Source organism: Phyllostomus hastatus, unplaced genomic scaffold, assembly GCF_019186645.2.
Source record: "Phyllostomus hastatus isolate PE091 unplaced genomic scaffold, TTU_PhHast_1.1 phas_contig_283, whole genome shotgun sequence".
Lineage (NCBI taxonomy): Eukaryota > Metazoa > Chordata > Mammalia > Chiroptera > Phyllostomidae > Phyllostomus > Phyllostomus hastatus.
This window is the reverse complement of record NW_025333833.1, coordinates 11,802,622-11,825,234: the sequence shown is the minus strand read 5'-3', so window position 1 is coordinate 11,825,234 and position 22,613 is coordinate 11,802,622. Positions and strand designations below refer to the sequence as shown.

The 22,613-nt window shown below is 49.1% G+C and overlaps 1 protein-coding gene across 3 annotated transcripts in view; it reads right to left on the bottom strand.

The window, feature by feature from the left end:
- RGL1 (ral guanine nucleotide dissociation stimulator like 1) overlaps window positions 1-22,613 on the bottom strand; it is a 215,887-nt gene that overhangs the window by 50,631 nt on the left and 142,643 nt on the right. For all 3 annotated transcript variants that reach the window (XM_045838522.1, XM_045838523.1, XM_045838524.1), the window contains one exon: window positions 6,999-7,076. In XM_045838522.1, coding sequence (XP_045694478.1) covers window positions 6,999-7,076 — 78 coding nt within the window. The remainder of the gene's footprint in view (window positions 1-6,998; window positions 7,077-22,613) is intronic.

Genomic DNA, 22,613 nt, shown 5'->3' with positions numbered 1-22,613 from the left:
CCTCACACATTGGCACGTTGATGCATCTCTCCCTCTCTTCCTCTCTCCCTACTCCTCTCTCTAAAAGTAAATAAAATCTTTAAATACAGGCATGCGAGCAAAATGGTGAGAAGCCCAGGTCTTGGAGTCAGCTGGACCTGAATTCAAACACCAGATGCTCGGTCTCAAAGTGCACATCTTTGCTGGAGCCTCGGTGTACACGCCGCTGGAGTGAGGACAGTATCGCACAGCCCACCTCCGACGGTAGAAGGGGGTATGAGGGCCTGGCAGGATGCCTGGGACCGTGAGCGCAGCACAGACTCTCAGCCCCCGGTGGCGGCCAGCGTGGTGCTGACGGTTATCATCCTCCTCGTCATCCAGGAGGCCGCAGGGCGGAGCAAGTGACAGACTCTGTTTGTGAGGTCTGTGTGCCGTCGTCTGCCATGCAGAAAACTCCAGGGGATTCTCGGGTAACTGGTGCTTCTTCTTGTTGTATCAATGCTGATACACTCCTCCTTCATTGTGAGAAAAGCACTTTCTGCTTGGAAGCCTACTCCTTTCCCTTAAATACACGCTGTTGATCAAAGATTTCAATGACTTCTAAAACTATCATTTCTAGTTTTCTTTTTCCAGTATGGATAAAGACAATATCAAGTTCTTTTATGCAGCATGTTACTTGTCCATTTCTTCTTTTGTTTTTGTAAACTTAGACTTTTTAAAAATATTCTTTTTGCATTATAGCCTTTAATTCCCTAAATATGGAGTTTCACATCTCATTTTTGCTCTGTTCTTCAACCCTCTTTTCCCCCTCATTTTTGTCACAACTACTCAGATTAATTTCGATTGCTTTCTTAGAGTATTTGAATTTGCTGGAGTGAATGAATATTGGCTGCAAACTCTCTGGGAAGATTTTTAAATACTTTCCACTGTAAAGTCTCTCAGGCATTAAAGAATCACAGCCAACTTTTATAACTCATCTCCCTTTTCTCTAAAGTGTTTCCACTGTCTTGGATAACTACCGTGTACAGGATTCTCTACTGGTGACTGAAACCGGTGTCCCTGTTTACCACTGGTGGGGAAGGGTTACAGGAATGCCACTGATGTCACACAACCTGGGCGTGTGGAGGTGAGAGTGGAAGGATTCCCACAGTCCGAGGCACTGCAGTGGTAAAGACCCTGAGAAAACAAAACGCGGCCGTCTCGAGGCAAGTGAGGAACGTCAAAGAAAGCAAAACAGAAGCGATGTCCACATTACAGTGGCTGTTAAAGAAAATAAAGAAAAGAGTGTCATTTCCTGAGGAGTTTCAAACCTCTTTAAGTGAAGTCACGTGTCCAGATGTTCTGCCCTCGGCTCCGTTCCGGAGCGAGGAGATGGGGGTGTTCGGGCCCCACGTGGACAGTGTCCCCTCTTCACACTCCCTTCGCTTCTGAAGTCAAGGACGGTGACCAGTCTGCACTAGGAAAAGCTTCTTTTTCCCAGCTGGTTGATTTTATTATGCTTTTTTTTTTTATTGTTAAATATGTGCATTGATTTTAGAGAGGAAGGAAGAGACGGGGGGGAGAGACGTCAATGTGAGAGCGAAACATGGACTGATTGCCTCCGTGTGCGCCCTGACTGGAGATAGAACCCACAACCTCATACGCACCCTGACCCGGAATCGGTTTACTACCCTAAACAGACAGCATTTTGTCGTGTGAAAACGCCAGCAGGAAGGAGGAAAAGGGTACAGGTGGAATGAGCGTGGGCAGAGATGTTTTCTTCTGTCACAGGAAGTGAGTTTCCTGATTTTCCGATAGTGGCAACTTCAGGGAGGGTGGAAACAAACACGATAGGCCAGTCTAACGCACTAACGTCAGAAATCACTGGGTGGCGAAGATTCCAACGTCTAGAGGCCTTGGAAGTCGGGTTCCTTGCAGTAGAAGGGATTCTTGTTTCAGCCAGAGAACTTGAAAGGTTCCCGAGATTGCATAAAGCTGGAACGTGCATGCTCAGGGCTGGAACCACGGGTGGAGGTCAGGGCACAATCTGATTCTTTCCAAAGCGCATGAAGAACACTAGTCGCTTGTGGGCCAAGACACCAGAAATCAATCTTGCATCCTGACTCGTTTCATCTGTATTTCCTCTGTTTCCTTCTTTTAAGTTCTCTTATGCTCTGTGTGGTTGATTAGATCCATATTTGGACGTACAGGAAAGACTGGCATCTTGGGACTTAGGAGCCTGTATAAAATGTAAGCCTTGCTCTATGCTTTACAGCAACAACTGAAAACCCAACAATCCCTGAGCATTTTCCTGTTCATGGTTAAACCCCACAGTGACTCCCCATCCCTAAAACTCGCCAAAACCAAAGGCAACTGCCCTAAAGCAGGATGTTTACTTCTTCCTGCCGTCTGTTTCCCACCTGAAATCACAAGAAGACAGATTCACAGCAAAGGAAAACAGTGGGCATTTTGCCACTCTTTGTCTTACCCACAGTGCAACGCTTTAGCTCAGCTCCTTGTTAAGGACCATAGTGTGCAGTTGTGAGGTCACAATCAATAACAAGTGAATCAAAGCCACTGTCTATTTGTCCTCCTGTTTTATCAAAGCTGGTTACATAGCCTTTCCACCCAGGAAAGCAGTTAAGGCTGCTTCTCAAAAAGTCAATATAATATTTGGACTATATCTCTGTTTCTGATACTCATTTTCATTTTAAAAAAGCTAAAGAGAAAGCTAAATAAATGTTACCCTATACAGACACCATTGAACTTGAAAGGGCCTCAGTACCCACATATTCCAAGCACTCATTTTTCAGGTAAAAAACTGAAATGGAGAAGTAAAGTGACGCGGTCACAGGGCTGGTGGTGACAGAGTGATTGAGGGAGCTCTTGAACCCCAAGTCCTCCAGGCCCCTTCCCCAGGGCCGGTCACCTTCCACCACCCCACGGTGGGCTCCTGGGCCACCTCAGCACTTGATTCTCCTAATTACAAGAAGGGACATGAATAAATACATTGCCAAATACCCATGGCCCTGTTCTTGCACGTGGCTGGAGAGTCATAAAGACTTGGGGGGTGCAGCCTCATCTCCACACAGCTGGGTTTCTTCCCCGGACACTGGAGACGGGTCGGATCAGAGAATTCTCTGCTGGGGGGGCGGGGGGGGGGCGCACTTTGTGCATCATAGGGTGACTCTCAGCGATCCTGGCCTCGGCCCACTAGATGCCAAACACATCCCCGCACCGAGTTGAAACCCAAATTTCCCCAGATGTTGCCAAACGTCCTCTGAGGGCGAAACACCCCATTGAGAACCACCCTGTCGCCACGCCCGCTCCGCATTTATCAGCCCTCAGGAAGCCTTCCTTGGTCAGACGCCAGAATGCCGGGGCTTCCACTCCGTCACCTGTGGAACGGAGACGGGGCTCCCCTGCCTGCCCCTCGGGAGGACAAAGCAGGGACCCCACTCAGTCACAGAAAGGATCAGGACGCGGGCGCTTTCAGAGAAAGAGCAAAAAGCTAATGGTGAAGTGAGATGAAGCGAAACAGAAGGAGAGCGGGAACAGCAGGGACACGGCAGAACGGGGAATGGAAGGAAGGAAGAGGCCAGCAGACACAGGGGTTAGCATTCCGGTATCTGCAGGACACAGCCTCCCATTATCAAATGAAGTGGCATGTTCTCATCAGGCACAATTTTTTTTAAAGGCAACTCAGTCTGAGAAAAAGGGTCAAGAACTTTCTCCCAATTCACTGCGCGGCCTCGGGAAAGGACCATTGTCCCCAGATGACGGAGTCCTGGGGGAGTTCTGTGTGAAGCTCTTTGTTAAGGCCTGGTGTGCTTAAGGCCGTAAAGCCCTTTAAAACAGCTTACCCTGGAGTTCCACCCACTCACTGTTCCTGGGGCACAATGACTCTGAACGAAGTTCTGTAACAACAGGCCTTTGAAATAACATGACTCTTCCCAGCCAGGGTACAAATCGATTCTCTTTAACTGCTGCTTCCCAGAAACCTAGTTAATCTCAAACACCCCCCAGGGAACAGAAAAGCTCTGGGTATTTTTTGGCTGGTATTCTCCTTGGGGTGTGCAGGTGGCTAGTTGAATGGAAGCTCTGGATGGGACCTGATTCCAAAATATGTGGATAACAACACACGTATTTCTGAATCGGGTCAAGGTAACATTTAACAAGCCTCTGACCTCTCGACTCTCACAGTACCTCCTCTCCCACATGTGCTTAAAAAGATGCATTAGAACAATGTTCTTTTTAAAAATGTATCATCATTGTTAGTTCTCATGGAAAAACCAAATTAACAACAACAGCAACAAACCCCCTCTAACCCTGGGGAACTTTAAAGTATGCAGGAGTCACTTGAGGATATTGTGAAAATGCAGATTCTAATCCAGGTCTGGGGTGGGGCCCCGAGATTCCACATTTCTTTTTTTTTAAAGATTTTATTTATTTATTTTTAGAGAGGGAAGGGAGGGAAAGGGGGGGCGGAGAGAGAGAGTGAGAGAGAGAGAGAGAAAGAGAGAGAAACATCAATGTGCGGTTGCTGGGGGCCGTGGCCTGCAACCCAGGCATGCACCCTGACTGGGAATTGAACCTGCAACACTTTGGTTTGCAGCCCGCACTCAATCCACTGAGCTATGCCAGCCAGGGCCTTCCACATTTCTAACGAGCTCCCCAGCGGTGCTGAAACTGCTGGTCCGTGGCCACACTTTGAATAAGAAGGCACTAAGTCTAAGCCGTTCTCCAGAATCATCTAGCTCATATTACTGCGCTCCTGGCCGAGCGTTCTGGAGCTGACCGTCCACTGCCTGTCCACCAGGGAAAGTCCAGATTCTCTCGGGAGGAAGTGAAGCCCTTCATGCCACAGCCCCGATCTGGCTTCAGCTCCGCCGACTCCCTTCACCCCACCCTGTGTAGTGTGAAGCGGCCACACCGATGCTGTGTTGTCCCCTGAAAGGTCATGGACACTGCCCGTCCCTGGTTTGGTCCCACTGTTCCCTCTGCCTGGATGGCTCTACCACCGACATCTTCACACACCCCCGCTGTGGGGCCTGCCTCAGACGTCACCTCCAAGGAGCCTCCCCCAAGCCCTCCAGGAAAAAAAGCATGGGCTCTACTCGCGACACCTTGCGCTTGGCATTCAAACATCTACATTGGTGTGTCTGGTTTGCTGGAAAGTTACAGCCCATCCAAGAAAATATAAAAACTACCTGGAGCCTATTTGGGGAGTTAAAAAGACAGTTTCCAACCTTCTCATCCCTGGGTTCAGGAGAAAGAGTCCCTCGGTCAATCCTCTGAGTTAAAGGTTCCATGGGATTCCTTCCTGCACTGTGGCCCCCACGTGAGCACTCACCACCCGTGTTTCAGGCGCTCTGACGAATGTCCCGTCTACGCAGGAACACCGCTGCTACGGCGGCGGCCCCACCCCCGCACCACGGATTTTTCCTGAGTGTCTCCAAGATTGTTCTCATCAGCATAAACTATCTTTCATTGTAAAAACCAAACACAATAAACGCCCCCGTACCCAGACCATTCTCCATCCCATTTCTCTGTTCCCCTTTACAGCAAAACCACTCCCCAAAGTTGTCAAAGTCGCCATCCCTACTTCCTCCCCTTCCATCCTCTCTTAACCCACATCTGCGAGGGGTCGGGGTCGAAGAGCTGCAGACGCAATGGGGAACGTCCCAGGCTCCTCTCACTTGATGTGCGGGTGGCAGCAGCCCTAGCTGCTCGCTCCTCGCCCCCGAAACCCCCTCTTTGCTTGTCTTCTGGAACATGAGCTCTTTCTTCTCCTTCCTGCCGGCTGCTCTGCTCCAGCCCCCTCTGCCTGACCCCCTCCTTCCCTGACTCCAAACACTGGACAGAAGCAAAGCTCTGGTTCAGCGCTGCCGGGTCAGAAAGCCCCGTCCTGCCGCCCCGCCTGAATCTAACTGCCCACCTACTTCTTGGCACCTCTCTCCTCTCTGTCTGCCTTTCGTCCCCAGGGGTCACATGCAGTCCCACAGCTTTAAATGCCGCGGACCCACTAAAGATGCTCACGTGCGGACCTCCAGTCCCGCTTCTCCCTGAAATCTGGGATCGCCCGATGACCTCAAAATCAGCACGTCTAAGACTGAGTTGCTCACACACACTCCCCACCGACCTGTCCCTGCGCCCCCGTCCGTCTTGTCTCGTAAAGCTGCCGTTCCATCCTGTGCCTGCTCCTATGCCCATGCGCACAGTCTGTCCGCCACGCTCGCAACGCTCTGCAGAAGCCGAGTTCCTCTAGGGAAACCTCGAGGCCACCTACGCTCATCCTCTGCCTGGATCCTCTTAAGGGGCCTAACCAGGCTGCTTGCTGGCTCTCTGGCCCCCACTGCCACGGCCAGAGCCAGAGCCAGCCTTTAAAGATATCAGTCGGGTCTAGCACTAGTCTTCACAAAACCTTCTCAATGCTCACCTTCGTCAGAATAAAATTCAAAGTGCTTCCCATGGCCTTTGAGTCCCCACGTGGGCTGGGGTTCCTACCATGTTACAAATCGTATCCCCTAGCAACCGCTACTTCACTCGCCCTGCTCCCCCCGCAACCCCTCCCAACTGCTCCTGCCTCACAGCCTTTCCCGTATTCTCCTCGCCCTGGGTATCCTTTAAGCCTCCCCAGGTGTCTGAACCCATGTCACCAGATCAGAAAGCGCAGTCCTAGTACCCAATGTGAGTCCAACTCTCCCTCAGGGTCCAGCCCCCTTGACCTACCGCATCCTTTTTGGGTGGGTTCTTTGTCTCTCTCTGCTAAAAGTCTGGCTTTGCAAGAGCTGGGACTTATTTACTTTGTCCGTGGCTGTACCCCTTAACACAGGACCCGGCAAACAGCAGGCACTCAATACATTTTTACTGGATGAATCAATGAGTATCATTGGATAATCAAAGAATAATTGCACGTGCTTATACGTTACGGGGAAACATGGCGAAACTCCAAAGGAACAAAACTCCACTTGGCTACGTTCCCCCCAGGCGAAGAGTCGCGCCGCGATGCTGGAGCTGCAGAGAGAAGACATACTCACTTCCTGACCACCGCCTTGGACTCCGACGAGCTGGGGCTCCCGTCCTCTTCCCAGCTGGGGCTCGTCAGGTCCCCGTACCTTCACAGACAAAACGGGGAAACCCAGTCAGCGGGGCTGCAACGCATCACCGCCACCCAAGCTCTGCCCCCAGATGACAGATATTCTTTGCAGGGGTAAGTCGGGAAAGAAATGTTTATGAAATCGCGTCCAAAATGATACTGCATCATGGAGATTTACTAACTGGGTACACTGGTATGTTCTAGACAGAAAAAGGACAATGAATCGCCCTACTTAAAACTTTCTCTTAATATTTAACACTTCTTTGACTTTTTAACAAATGAAATTAGACTTTTCCTCTCAGCAGAAGGATCGGCTGTTCCACGATCCCTGATGAACTCTCGAGCACGCAGCCCGACGCCCCCACGCCCCTGCTGTGTCTATCAGAACGGCTTTCACGCCGCGTCACACACGCGCGCACAAAACAACTCATCGGCTGCACACTGCCCCTCGACTGGGGTTTCTTCCAGGGTGAGTCCGGCTGGAAGAGGGTTACGGAGATAAACCTGGGCCCTCGGGTCACGGCTGAGACAGAGACAAGGACTGAAGAACAGAGCTGTCGTGTCTCAGAGCCCGGGGAGCAGCCGTGGGCACGCAGCAGCGGCTGGGCTCACGGAGACACAGCAACTAGCGACCCCAGCACCGGGGCCAGTGGTCCAGAAAGCAACAGGTGCTTACGTTTCTACGTCCGGCTCACGACGTACTCAGAATTTACTAAACAATCCATCTGTCCCTGATGACACTGTCAGCTGTTCTTCCAACTCTGTATGCGAGCCAGCCTGTTTCACACAACTGTATCATATTCTATTTGGTTCAGAATGTACATTTAGTTAATTTACTTTGAATTCTTTGAGAATCTTTACATTAAAATGGGAAGGAGGAGGGGAGGGCTGGGTGTGTGGGTTAGGATGGGAGTAAAAGATAGAAAATTGTACTGCAACAACAAGTAAAGTAAAAAATATTTAAAAAATAAATTAATTAAAAGAATTTATTGCTTTAAAAAAAGAATCTTTACATTAACTTATAATGCTTAGGCTATTTCTCTAGTTTATCTTCCCATCAATGAAGAACTCGGAGATCCCCTGGAGTTTCCCAAGCTGGTAGTCTGTGCCAAAGTTTTGATAATAGAAATTCCACAATTGGTGCATTTACTATTAGAAAGAGCACACTTTTATCTTCTACTAGTGGGATTCAAGGCCTCACAACCCTCACGGTTCCTGGTCCCTAGGATTTAAAATGCTTTTAAAAATAAAGGTCCACCATCTGGTTTGACCAAACGCCAGCCCGTCTGGCCTCCCAGTCACGCTGTCCTGGTCGGTTCAGTGAATGCCCTCAGGCACTAGCCCGCCCCACACACGCACACAATCCCCTGCTCTCTCTCCAAGCCCATCAGCCTCATGGACTCCTTGGCCTCCTGAAAATATTTTCCACCGGCCTCCACCCTCCCTGGTCGTCTTCACTCTGCCCTGCACCTGCTATTTAGAGGGCTTCCAGGGCTGCCCTGTGCCTTTCCTGAGATAAGAACTCCGCCAGATGACGATTTGCTCGCGCCCACGTGCGCAAGGCGGGGATGGGAAATGAGGCCCCTGGTAAATAAACAGACTGGGGCTTCTGGCTCTCCCGTGGCCACCCGCGCAGCGAGCAGGCCCTCCTGTTCTCTCGCAGTCCGCTTGGTGGTCGGTGTGAGTCGGGAAGGCCAGGGCGGGTGCTGTGAGGAGTGGGCTCTCCGAGGGCCACCGTACCGCCCACCTGTGTGACCACAGCAATCCGCACACTCTTCCTGCATATCTTCCACAGCTAAACGCGGGACTTAACCTTCGCTTTGGTCATGTGCTGGGGTAGTCCATTCATCCTCTCTCTGCTGACTCTGGAAATACCACGTCTTTGCTCTTCCCACTGGGAGCCGTGGGAGAGAGAAATAGAAAGGGAAACCCCTTACACGGAAAAGACACACATTTTACTGTGCGTCTGTGTTCCTGTGATTTTTCTCTTCAGAGGTGTTTGGACTAAAAGTTTCCCGATCTTCCCACTCCTTGTCTTTGCCTTAGCTTCTCAAACTCTGCGGCCCTTTCTCTGTGTTTTCCAGACTCGGGGCTGAGACGCCGGCTGGGCGGCGCCAACCCCTGCCCCGTCCTCTCCCACAGTGACCTGCCACAGGAGCAGCGGGCCGTGCCGGGGAGGACTGCGCAACCAGGACCTACCCTGGGGAGCAAAGTCCTCTCTCATGGGTGAAGCTGGTACCATTTTCTCAGAAAGCGAGCTGACAAGACCACACAGTTGTCTCTCCCAGCTGTCAGAGTGTCCCAGGCTCATAACCAGGACCAGACTGATTGATTGATTGATTGATAATAATTGGGAGACCAGTAAGAACCACTGACAATAACGCGCATGTGGCAGAGGTCCGCATGGCGAAGGTGCTCGGGCTCGGAGCTTGCAGATGCTCCTAGCTCTTCGCCGGAGCCGCCAGGAAATCCTTTGATGGTGCCTTTAGAGTGTGTCCCGGATCTAAACACTTCTCCTCACTTCCACCCTGGCTCAACCTACCGCATCATTGACCTACAGCAGTGCAACGGCCATCTAACCAGTCCGCTGGCCTCTGTGCAGCGGTCACAGGATGCTACTCAGTGTCCATCAGCTCACGTCACTGCTCGCTTCAAAACCTCCCGGGGCCCACACCTCACTCGAGAAGAGGCCAACGTCTTTCCTGTCTCACAGGGCCCTTAGCAGCCTGCTCCTGACACCTCTGACCCTGTGTCCTGCATGCCCTCCCTCAGCTGCCCTGCCTCCTTGCTGCTCTGCCCACACCCGGGCATCTCAGCCTCAGCATCCTGCACTCCCCGCTGCCTCTTCCCACACCTGGGCCAATGGCACGCTCGTCTGCCGGCTCCTTCCGGTCTTTGCGCAAACGTCACTTCGCCAGTGAGGCCTTCTCAGGCCACCCTGCTGAAAACACCAACCAACTCTAACACCCCTGCCGTTAACACCTGCGCATAGACTGTGTGATTCATGTACCTACTGTGGTGGTTTTCCATTTAAACATAAACTCCGAGAGAGGAGGATTTTTCTCTTCTGCTCACTACTCTTTAGAACTTAAAACGGGCCCCCAACAGGCATGTAGATGGCCATTTGCTGGGGTCAGTGAGAGTGGTTTAGTGGGGTTCCCTCAGCAGACAGGAAAGTAGGCCTCCCGGCTACCAGGTTCTGCGAGGCACCATCTGCGCATACAATGGTTGTACCCCATCTGTGCCTGCATTTCTGAAGGTTTGGGAGCATAATAAGGCTTTAGGATAGCTGCAGCCCTTCCAAAGATCTATAATTAAAATGCAAAAGAAAAGAAGTTTTAAGATTCTTATTTAAGCTAAGATCTTGAAAGCGCAAGCAGTATGAAAATGCAAAAAAACAAAGTACATACAATTTTACAAAAGAGACCTTGAGAGGTGAGATAAAATTGAAGTGCCTGTATCCCTCTGCAGTTTAACGGGCTGGGGATTACTTGCCCCTGAACTTTTATCATTAAGGAGAATTAACGCTTTACAGTGAAGAAGCCAGGCCAGCTTTGGAATCGAGACCGCTTTAATGTTCAAACCAGGGTATCGGAGAGTCAGTTTTACTAGATTAAGAGTATCCCTTTGATGTTTCCTGGACCCTCTCATAGCTTCCCACCAAAAACCAAAGTCAAGTTCAATTCATTTACTCCGTGGGAGTAAATAAAGGGTGTGTACCTGTGTGTAATTAATGGCAGTAGAAGAGCTACAGACGAACCTGTCAACAGTGTCACCTTCAATCTCTGCAAAGCCTCCCGAGGATTTGAGATCAAAGCCCCAGCCTCCTAAGAAGGCTGAGCGAGGAGGACCGCCCTTCTTTGAATGGGAACTCAGAAAACACATTAAAGCACAAGCTGTCAGAATGACTTTTGACATGGTTGTCTCTGCATCACAAGGCACAAGACGGACTTACAAATACCTTCTAAAGTACAGCCTTGAGCAATGATTTACTGCGGCCTAAAAATTACTAGAAAAAGAAAAACCTACATAATGTTGCACTGGTTGCTAATATTTAAACAGGAAACAGGTTTTCCACGGGGGATGGGTGTATTGTTGAGGGCCCGTCTGGGCAGAGGAATTGTTTAATACATGTTTGAAGGGAGGACAAGGGATGTGGGCAGTTCAAAGAAAACCCAAGACACAACGGTGGCCGGGGATGGTCTTTCTGGCAGGGCCTTTCCAGCCTCTGCTCCCAGACACAACCGGCCCGGCAACAGCAGGCCAGGATGGGGGAAGTCCTGAAGACCGTCCCAGGCCCCACTTGATTCTGCAAGTCACCCAACAGTAATAGCAGTTAAAAATTATCAAGAGCTTATTATATGCCAGGCACTGTGCTAAGTAAGCACTTCACATGATTCTATTTGTTTAGTTTTCAGAGTAATCCTGTAGGGTGATAACTCTTATTCCAATTTCACAGATGAGAAAAGGAGGCCCAGAGATTTGCCCTTGAAAACACTGGTAGTCAGTGGAGCAGGAATTTGAACCCTCCTAGACTTACCAGCCTCTGAGCTACTGCCCTACCGCACAAGCTGTAGTTCTTTTGTTTATTTATTCTACGTCTCCCCCACCAGCTTCTAAATTCTCGGAGGTTAGAGACATTGAGCTTTTTCTTCATTCACTCGGTTGTTTATTCTTTCACTCATTCCGTCCTCATTCAATGAATGGTTCCTAAGACCCGCGTCCAGGTGCCAGTCTGGGCACCGGGATGGGCGGCGCAGCAGCGAGCAAACGAAAGCCCCCGTGTTCGCGGAGTGTACCCTGTAGGGGAGGGAGAGAGACGACGAACTCATAGTTAGTTGATAAATACTAAGTCAGAGAGTAAACAGCACGAAGGGGAAGCAGAAAGCGGGTCAGGATGACTGACGTGCTTGGAGGCTCGGAGAGGTGACCCCAGGAGCACTCAGGGAGGGTCCCCCGTGGAGGAGACAAGGGCGTGGAATGCGCCGGGGGGTGCGGGGGTGGGGGGCGGTGCAGAGCTCTCTCCGGAACAGTCTGCCAAGCAGAAGGGAGCGCCGGGCCAGGGCCTGCGGGCAGTGTCGGGCGGCCGGTTTGCGAAACACCAAGAAGGCCGGTGGGGAAGGAGAGACAGAGCGAGTGCAGGGAGAGACGAGGAGGCACAGCGGGGACGGGGACAGATCGTGAGGGCCTGGGAGGTCACAGTAAGGACTTTGGTTTTACTACTTTATCTTGCTCTCTGCTGTGTCCCCCGAGCCGGGAACAGAGCCTGCTCTCGGCAGACACGCCACAAACATTTGCCAAAGGAAGGAATGGCTACCCTCTACTACCCCGAAGGCAAGGCGGGCTGGGAGGGAAGAGAAGGGAAGAAGCTACTCGCCGGGGATGAAGAAAGAACAGGGCCAGGGCGGGGGAACTCGAGGAAAGAGACCTCACAGGAAGCTGCTGACTCAAGGACCTCTGGGAGCCCTGGCTTTCCTGGCGAGAGCCCCCGCCTATGGACATCTGAGACATGTTGCTTTAACTGACCTGCGCGAATACAGGTCAGACACGAGAGAAATGTTCAGAAGCTGACCCTGACTCGGGAGGACGATGCGGGCGAAAGAGCCTGCAGATGTCTGGAGCGCCCGGTGAAGCGGACCGTGAGCTGCATCCCGCAGACGGGCCAGGGGGCTGTTTTTAGTGGCTCTGAATAAGTGACGTCCTCCGTGGCGGGCACCTCTCCGCCCAGGTCTGACCTGAGAGCTGGGTCGTGGCCACAAAGCCTACCTCAGAAACGGCTTGTTACCACCGCGGAGTTGGCTGCTCAGGGAGAAGACAAAGGTCAAAGGCAACAAGGCAAAAACACCTTGTTCTGTGGGAAAAAAGAAAACACTCCTTGTTCTGTTGCAGAGAACCCGCAGCGTGCCTTCTGCTCGTGGGGTCTGGTTCTGCAGGCAAACACTTCCCACGACTAACGTTGGAAGGCCCCGTAAGGGCTGCTCTCCTCCTACCCGGGGCGCTGCTGGGAAGGGGCCATCTCCGGGCCTGTCCTTGGGTTCTACAGGTTATTTTCAGAGTAGTCCCTGCAAGTTCAGGCAACAGCAACAGCAAAAGTACCTCACTGGACAGTTACAAAAATGCTACCAAATTTTCCTTGAGAAGACTACCTTCACCCAGCCACAACCCACAGCTGCCTAGAGTGGAGACCAAAAATAAAACAAAGATTTTATCATTACTATTCATCCTGAGAAAGAAAACAAAAAGGTGACCCTTATCATCCAGGTCTCTTCTCTGGCCCGTTTTCTGTCCCCAGAGCTGGGTGGCTCATCAATACCACCCACCCCCTTGCACTTCAGTTCATACTGATTCTAAAGAGTCAGCTGCAGACTCAGCTCGCCAGCTCGCCACGACACTCTGCGCGGTTAGAGCGGAGGACAACAGAGGACGTGGGGTCAGGACTGGCGGCTGGGGCACCGGCAGCATGCCGACCATCACAGAGTCTGTTAACAAGTCAAAATCTTTCTCAGGTTTAAGGTGAATTAATGCATTATTAACAAATGAGTCCAGCCTGTGGCTTGGTTTTTCCCCAACCACCAAAAATGCTGCTATTGAACAGTTTCTTCAAGAATCCTGTGAAACACATCGCGTAGAGCCACATACAGTGCATATGAGGTTGGGATCATGGAATCCCCTGGTGGCGACGGCTGCTTATCTCTTCACCGCTTACAAAATCTCACCAGAGCATCACTGCACCTCCACTGGTGCTTACTGACGACTGCACTAAAGACCAAAGGCAAGCGAATTATGTTTCCCAGGACAAGGGGCCTGATGTTACTTTCAACAGTTAAGTTGAAACACACACAGAGGTGGAAAAAAAAAGGAAAGAAAAGAAAAAAGAAATGTCAAATGAGAGAAAAGTGATTAAAAAAACATAAAATAACTCAAAAACAGCCAGCTCTCTTTCCTTTTAAAGATTCAGAAATACATTTTTTAAACTAATGAATTTATTTCTCAGAACCATACTCAGGACATTTCCCTCATCATAATACGAGCTCGGAGCAGCGCCCTCCCCCGACTCACTGCGGCCCGAGAGCCGTCTACGTGTGTCTGGTCCCCCACAGTAAGAAAGCTGTGCCTGGGGGAGGAGAGGGGCCAAAACACACAGGCCCTTGTGGACGTACTGAGAACGAAGTCTGGGGATCCCTGAGCAGCACACGACATTTGATGGTGAGCTTCCTTTCTATGGACGGGGTCCGCAGAGTCAGCAGATTCATGAAGGAATTGGTGATCCACCCCTCCCACCAGCTGCTAGAAAGTGGTCACAGACACTGCTTTAGATCATCAAAGCTGAATTTAAAAGCTTCCAGTTGCCACTCAGAATATATGCACCTTGTCTTTCAGTTTTCTGTCAGTTTTGTTTTTTAGTTTCCAAACAGAAGCACATTTTTTAAACCTGCTGAGAAAGTTGGTATTCTTTTCTAAAAAAAAAAGGATAACTGTATGTCCTGCTTCCCTTTGCTAAGTGAAAGAAGACCAAAAAAAGCTACTTTTAGAAACATGTTGTTTATCTCATTTCAAGCAGCGGACCAGCCTGGTTCCGGTCTGGGGGGAGGTCTCTCGCAGCGTCAGCTGGGACAGAACCATCCCTACCCCCCCCACCCATAAAGCCAGGGCTCCGCCATCACCACAGGCGCCCACGGAGGGTTCCCACAGTGCTGCCGGGTGACAGTCGGGTCCACTCAGCAAAAATAAAGACAGATGTACCAAAGACAACCAACCCAGCAGGGAAGAGAACTCATTTCCATTTTCACTCGTGTGATTACGGTTGGGTGTAATTCTGAAACAGTACCAAAGTGAGTTCTCCGGGGAACCCAGAGCAAGGGTATCCATTCAGGGAGCAACGCGACACAGCACCCATCACGCGGAGGCCAAGCCCCGTGCGTGGTTCCCGGCCATGCTGCCACGGCCGCGAGCGTGGGCCACGGCTGACCAGGGCATGGCGTCCCGAGCAGAACAAAGGTGAAGGGCAACCGACAGCTGACCTGCAGCAGCCGTGAGCCCGTGAGCACTAGATGCTCGGAGTCAATCTCCCTGACAAGAACTCCCAGTTTTTTATCAAATTGTGAACAACTCTTCTAATAAACCAAACATTTTATCTATGTTGTATTAGTCTTCTATTGCTGCCACCAAAAATCACCACAAGTTCAGCAGCTTCAACCACACGAATTTATTATCGTATAGTTGTACTGGTCAGAGTATGACAGGAGTCACACTGGGATGAAATCTCCGTGCCAGCAGGTGCTCCTTCCCAGAGCAGACAATCCACCTGATTGCCTTTCTGGCCCCCAGGGGCGGCCGCCTTCCTGGGCTCACACGCCCCTTCCTCCGTCCTCAGAGCCAGCAAGGCAGCACCCTCTGACCCTGTCTCCATCCTCACGTCTTTCCCTCTGACTCGCTTTGCCCACCCAGACAATCTGAAACAATCTGCTCATTGTAAAGGCGGTCGTTAGCAACCTTCATTCCATCTGCGACCTTCATTCTGCTTTGCCATGTAACCCAACACATTGTAGGATCTGGGGGCTAAGACTGGACGTGTTTGGGGGGCCATTATTCTGCCTGCCACGGATGGGCATGTAAATTGTTATAAATGTTACATTTCCTACAGTCTCACTATCTAAACTGGTTTTTTCCCACCTGATAAAGCATGAACCAGCGGGATCATGGGACCTTTCACGGAGTGCGTTCCCTATAAAAGTTCTCAATGTTCTTTGGATGTTACGAGCATTTTGATACCCCCACATCCTCACAGCCCTTGTTATAGTTCTCTTTTCTTTTCTACCAGCAAATAATTTCCTCTTCCTAATAGCCGCAGGGAAAATGGTCTGAGTCCAGTGGACCTTTCAGCAACCTCCCCCTTTTTTTAACCCACAGCACGTGCACCGTCAGAGGGCTTCTTGAGTATGGAGTTACAGAAGCACCCAAACCTGGAGAGAATCTGCTGAAACCCGCCTGCTCTAACACAAAACCTTAAGAAACGGCCTTCCTATCTAAAGGAATTCCCACCCTCATCAGGATGCACGGTGCATCTGTATTCTTATCTGGAAAAGGAAACGACACAGGTCAGGACTTCCTGAAGCTTCCCCACTCTCTGAGTAGCATGAGCATCCTGGGCCAACTGGCCGATAAATCTCACTTTGTCATACGCGGCAGGACAAAAGATTCTCCTTATTTCTGCCTCTTTGGGGGACGGTGGGTGGAGTTACGAAAATAAAGAAAATGATATGGCATTATTTGGAAAAATTTTCCCATATAAGTGATTGAAATTAGACATAAGCAACTCTTAGAAGAAATAAAAGTGTAAGAAGAATCATAGTACGAGTTTCATTGTGATGTTTGATATGTGTTAGGGCTGTAAGGGACCAGCACCAGGAGGGGAATGCGTCACTAGAGTGAGCCGCCGTGAGGCCCTCAAAGGCAGTATGATTAATTCCAGGCTCTGCTGCCTGAAACCCTCTGCCCTGAGCCCTCTCCTTGGTCTCGGAAGAGCAGAGGGAAGACGTGAGAAGCCCTGTCTCCTGCTAAAAGGGACAGAAGTGCAGGGACCTCACGAGCACTGCATGCCAGCATGAATCTAGGACTATTTGACAAGTGCCCAGTCTAATGCTAGAATTAATTAAGACAAAGTTAATTATTTTTAAATGAGGTTTTGCAAAAAGTAATTTGGAACATATTATATGCATTTCAAAAATGCTTACCCTGCTTCTCACGCTAAGAAAGCATTTGAGAGCTGAATGGATTTTGATTTTGTGTTATGAGCTCTTGAAAGGAAGTTTACTATGACCAGCCCTCACGGCTCCCAGGAGAATAAAGGTTTTTCTTAAAAGTGCCCAATCAGTCAGGAAAATGAGAAGATCGGTCACAGACAGGGAGAAAATATTTGTAAAAGACATCTGGTAAAAAACTGTTAATCCAAATATACAAAAACTCTTAAAACTCAATGATAAGAATATAAACAACCCAATTTAAAAATTGGCAAAAGACGCCAATAGACACCTCACTGAAGAAGATACACAGATTGACAAGGAAGCATATGAAAAGATGTACAATATCATATGCCATTAGGAAAACGCAAATTAAAAATACAGTGAGATACGACTATATACCTAGGAGAATGGCCCAAAAAGAAAAAAGACAGCATCGAATGCTGGCGAGGGCATGGGGCGGTAAGCAGTCTTGCTCATTGCTGGTGGGGACGCCAAGTGATACGGCCCTTCGGTGACACAGTTTAGCGGTTTCTCACAAAACTGAACATTCTCTTCTCACCTGATCCAGTGATCTTGCCCCCCGGTAGTCACCCAAAGGAACTGAAAACTTACCTCCACACACACACCTACACAGCACCTGTGTTCACAACTGCCTAAACCTGAGAGCAGCCGAGATGTCCTTCAGCAGGTGAATGAACAAGCAAACTGCGGCTCAGACAACGGGGTCTTAGCGGTAAAAGGAAATGAATGAGCTACCGAGCCATGAAAAGGCACGGAGAAACCTTAACTGCCTGTTACTAGGTGAATGGAGCCGATCATAACAGGCTGTGTACTACTGTATGATTCCAGCTATGCGACATTCTGGGAAAGGCAAAACTATGGGAGACAGTGAAAGGGTCAGTGATGGGCAGGGACTGGGGTGGGGGAGGAGGCAGGTGACAGGCAGAGCACAGATTTTCAGAGCAATGGGGATACCCTCCGTGACTCTATAATGATGGACGGATGCCGTTGTTACATATTTGCCCGCACCTGAGGAACGTACAACCCTCAGAGGGAATCCTCACGCGAACTACGCGGTTTTGGTGATAAGGAGGGTCAAGGATTATGTCCCCCTCTGGTGGGGGATGCTGATGCGGGGGAGGGTGTGTGGGGCAGGAGGCATGTGAGGACTCTACACTTTCCACTCAATTTTGCTATGAGCCTACAAATTCTCTAAAAGATAAAGTTATTTTTTACGAAAGTGTACACTGAGCCCTCACTGCCTTGACAATAATGAGACAAATTTGTGTCTCCCACTAAAAGTAGGCAGATGCTGGGTTACATTCACAGTTGTATCTTCCAGTGCAAGTGCTTATAACAGACATGAGTAATAGTCATTATTTATTTGTTACACAAATCATTCATAAGCACCCACTGCCAGGTAACATTCCTCCCTAAGGCTACGGCAATGAACCAGACGGACGTGGTTCTGAGCAGGGGAGACGGTCAGGGAAGAGCAAGATAAACAAGAAAGGTCATTTCAAAGAGTAGTAAGTGTCATGAAGGAAGAAAAACCAATGATAATCTCTTAAGCATTTAGTATTTGCCAGCCACTATACTGAGAACTTTATATTATCAAGCTTAATAACCCTATAGATAAGGGCCATGTTCCATTCTCACTTTGCAGACGGGGAAACTGAAGCTGGTAAACTAAAGGAACTTGCCCAGGGACACGGAGCGTGTACGGGGCACAGCAGCACTGGAATCCTGTTCGCGTTCTGACTCCCAAGCCCACGCTCTTCACCATGACACTCGGCGCCACGTGTGGCTCGGAGAAAGACGGGAGCCCTGCTTTCCCCGCAAAGTGTCCTAAATGAACTCTGAAAGAAAAAGGAAGCCTGTTTGGCCCTTACGGCGGAATCCATGGAAATAAAGAAATGCCTTCATTTCGTTTTTGATCAGCTCTCCTCTGCGGAGGTGTCTTCACCAGCAAGGGCAGCCCCAGTCCTCGTGGACTACTGCTGCGTCTCCTGTAGCCGGGTGTCGCCACGCTGGGTGCGGTCGAGCACGGATTTAAGATCAGCAGCCCCATCGCGGTACCATATTTGCGAGAATCCCCCCAAGCTTTCTCATGTCCGGTCCTCCAAGAAGACTCCTCCTGTGCAGGGAGCAGATTGAGGTCCGGGGCTGTGGCCTGAGCACATCAAATAAACAGAAACACTCCAGATGCACAGACCCAGCAGTGACGAACCGTGGGAGGCGGCGATACGGTTTGCTGGGAAAGGGCTGCCAAGTCAGAAAACCGTACGTCTGAACTCCAGCTCTGCCCCTGACTGATTGAACCTTTCTGCGTCTCAATCACTGCATCTGTAAACATGGGAGTAACGTCACGATAAATAAACTAAATGAGACAGTGTCTATGAAAATGCTTGGCAAGCAAACATGGGAAGAAGAAATAAGTTCAAAGACCCACTGACTGAGTCTCCTCTCTGTGACCTCAGAAAGCAAATTCAAGCCAGACTAGTTTTAAAGCACAATGTTTATGGATGGCTTCAGCCCTAATCCCCTGCAGAAGTCCTCCACCGGGAGACCTCGCTGGGAGCGAAGGGCTCTTTCAGATTATCGCTCGGTCCTTTCCCGGCTGTGGCCTGAGCGCCCTCGGTGACTTAGCAAAAGTTTCTAGAGACCTCGTTCACCCCTGTTCTGCTTGTTCTGGGCATTTTGCTCATTTAGCAGAGCTATCAGAGATGCAGATCAGAGGGAGAGAGAGAATGATTGAGAAATATCCCAAAAGCAGCTAATGTGACAGCCGTCTGCAGAAAAATATAAATATTTGGACAAACATTTCTTGGTTCTCAGTGAGGCTTACTAGCTGAGTTAGGTTTCTCCTTACATTTGACGTTGGGTATTTTCAGAGGAAACTTATTCCCTTACCCTTTTTCATGGTATGGTGGGAAGAATATATTTTTTAAGTGGAACGTATGTTTAAAGTTAGAGAAGATAAAAATCTCAAAGCCCCAACACAAACAACCAAACCACAATTCAAAAACCTTCACGGGGGGCTGAAAGCAAGCCGGCGAGCTCTGGATTAACTCTGAGCCCCGCCCGGGTGAGAAGACGGAAAGCAGGATTCCCTGTGAGTGGCTGATCACCCCAAGTACAGAGGAAAGCAAACACGTGGAATTAGCCACGTGGGACTTTCAACCACCGTCTACTGGTCAAACACAAAGGCGCCTACTGGCAGGATGGGAAAAAAAAACCTATGAAAAGATTTTTAAAAAAATCACAGAAAGCAAACAGAGCCACAGAAGAAAAGCCACATGATTAGAAGTCTTAAGGAAAATCAAAGCTTGACTCCAAATAGGTTTCTCTCCAGAGGGACATAAATACTGCAGCATCTGCCTCCAATCCGTTCCTGACTGGTCGGGATTAGCACGTCCTACAGCGACTTCTCAATGTCGATTTCACAGAAGATAAGCAATCTGCTAGTACGCAACCAAGAGACGTGATTTTAAAAATTACACCGGGGACTCACAAACATGTCTATTGTAATTTCCTAACAATAAAATAGTACATGAAGCTTATCTTCAGAAAAGGTAGGTTCACACAACTTAATTGCTTATCTCCCAATTATGGGCATTAAAACCCCACAAAATCGACTTAAGAATCCAGTGCTGCACGGAATCTGCATTTTGGTTACAATGAAACAAAGACTGACATCTGGTCACAAGATCTCAGCCTGAGCAGGAGACGGGGTGAGGATAAAATACTCACATTAGGTTTGTACACGTCTGGACAACTCCAGATTTCTGCAGAGGGAGCAAAATAAACGGGATTTGTGTCTCTGAACTTCTGCAGAACCTGTTAGAATTTCATTTTTATACCCCCTTAAGTGGCTGTCTAGTTTCATAAATGGAAACCTTATCTTTTGCAGTAAAATATTAGGTTCTCAGGGTGGATCCAGGTTTTGCAGGGTCAGCATGTATGATCTGAAGGATCCTCTCTCAGAAAGAGAATACAAAATTATGACCATACATTATGTAGAGGGCACTGCAGTGAGGGTGCCTGGGGGCAAACTACCAGCAGCTTCACAGCAAGCTCACCCCGAGGGGGAGAACCAAGCAAGTCTCTTATTTCTGCTTCATCCGTACAGTGTCCTGAAGCACTGGGCAGTTCACAGGAGTTCAATGCTTGCTGATTCCACTCACCTCAGAAGCAAAAGAAAAGACACTAAGAGATTAAATTCAAGGCCATCCAAGTGGTTCAAGATAAACCTTAACCCTTCATCCAATTATTCTTGAAATGACAGCTTGAATCAGATGTCATTTGAATTCATATTGATGTTGTTATTTAATCATTGCCATCCAGTTAATATTTTAAAAACCCCAAAATGTTTATGATAGGGAGACAAACAGAAGCCTTTTTGAGGTCATCACATGAGAGGTGGACGTGCCTGAGCCACAGACTAAACACTCGAGTTCCTGTGTGCGTGGCCACTGTCTGTGATGAACAGCTGGAACCCGCGCAGGCTCCGTCACTGATGGGGGCCACCCATGGCCTGTGACCAACGGGGTGACCCCAGGTGCAGGGCAGGTCACCCATCCCAAAAAAAGCTCGCAGGAGTTTCTAATGTGTCGGCCTGTTTCCTCATGCTGCCTGCCAACGGGCAGCATACTGCAGCCTTTTTACAAATCCGAAAGGGCAGAGAGAACATTCACAACATTCCTCAGGTTCTATGCATAGGTGAGAGGTTATGCACGCAAACAAGCTAGGAAAGAAATGACTCACTAATCCCACAGGTTTATACTCTAGGCTTAATACCTTAAGTACTGTTACGCAAAAACCTACAGAACTTCCCAAGTCCAGAGTTATCACAGCCAGATCCATGTACGGTGAAGGAGAGACGTCTTCCTGCCTCCACATACACAGAACACATGACCCAAATGATTTCACTCTGTGTGCATCCGTGAGGAAAATACCCTGAGAAAGACCCGCTGTTCTTAATCATCTTATTCACATTGAAACAGAATTTGATTATTAAAAGGCCTTTCCTCAGACTGATAGAACTTCATAAAAAGTAGTTAAATGTCTTCATAAGAAGAATATTAGCAAACAACTTTCCCAAGCAAACAATTTGTCCCAAGGGACAAATTAGGACAAATATTTCCAACATATGAGAAGCAAAAAACCAATTTTGTTAACATACCAAGAGTTATAATTAAACGATCAATAATTAGATGACGGTAATCCAAGATAAAAATAAGGGTAGTTCACAGAAAAGGCAGTTCACAGAAAACACAAGTGCCCTGTGAGGATTTTAAAGAATGCCAAGCCTCCCTCATAAGTGTAAAAAGCACACGTTTAAGAGCAGTGAGCCGTCTCTCAGGGCACAGGTCGTGGAGGAGGTGGTCCCGGCGGCGGCGCAGGCCAGGGTGCACGGGATGGGGGAAGAGGCGCTCCCCTCTGTCCATGACGGTGCGGCTGGCGCGGCTTCCGGGGGCAATGCCACGGCACCCTTCACGTTTTCAAATGCTTATATGTTTTGGCCTGTTCATCTCTCTTCTATGAAATTATCCTATAGAATTCTCAAACAGGTACTCAGAAGATATATAGTCAAAGATACTCTTTGCAGCATTGTTTAAAAATTAAAAAAAACAAATTAAAAAAACTGGAGAGACGTAACTGTCTATCCATAGAATAATCAATTCGGTAATACTAGAAAGCCACTGAAAGGAATATGGTAAATCTACCTACATGTGCTGACTTGGAAATAACAATAGTTCGTGTTTCTTGAGCTTTCAAAATGCCAGCTGCTGCTCTAATAGGCCCTTTAC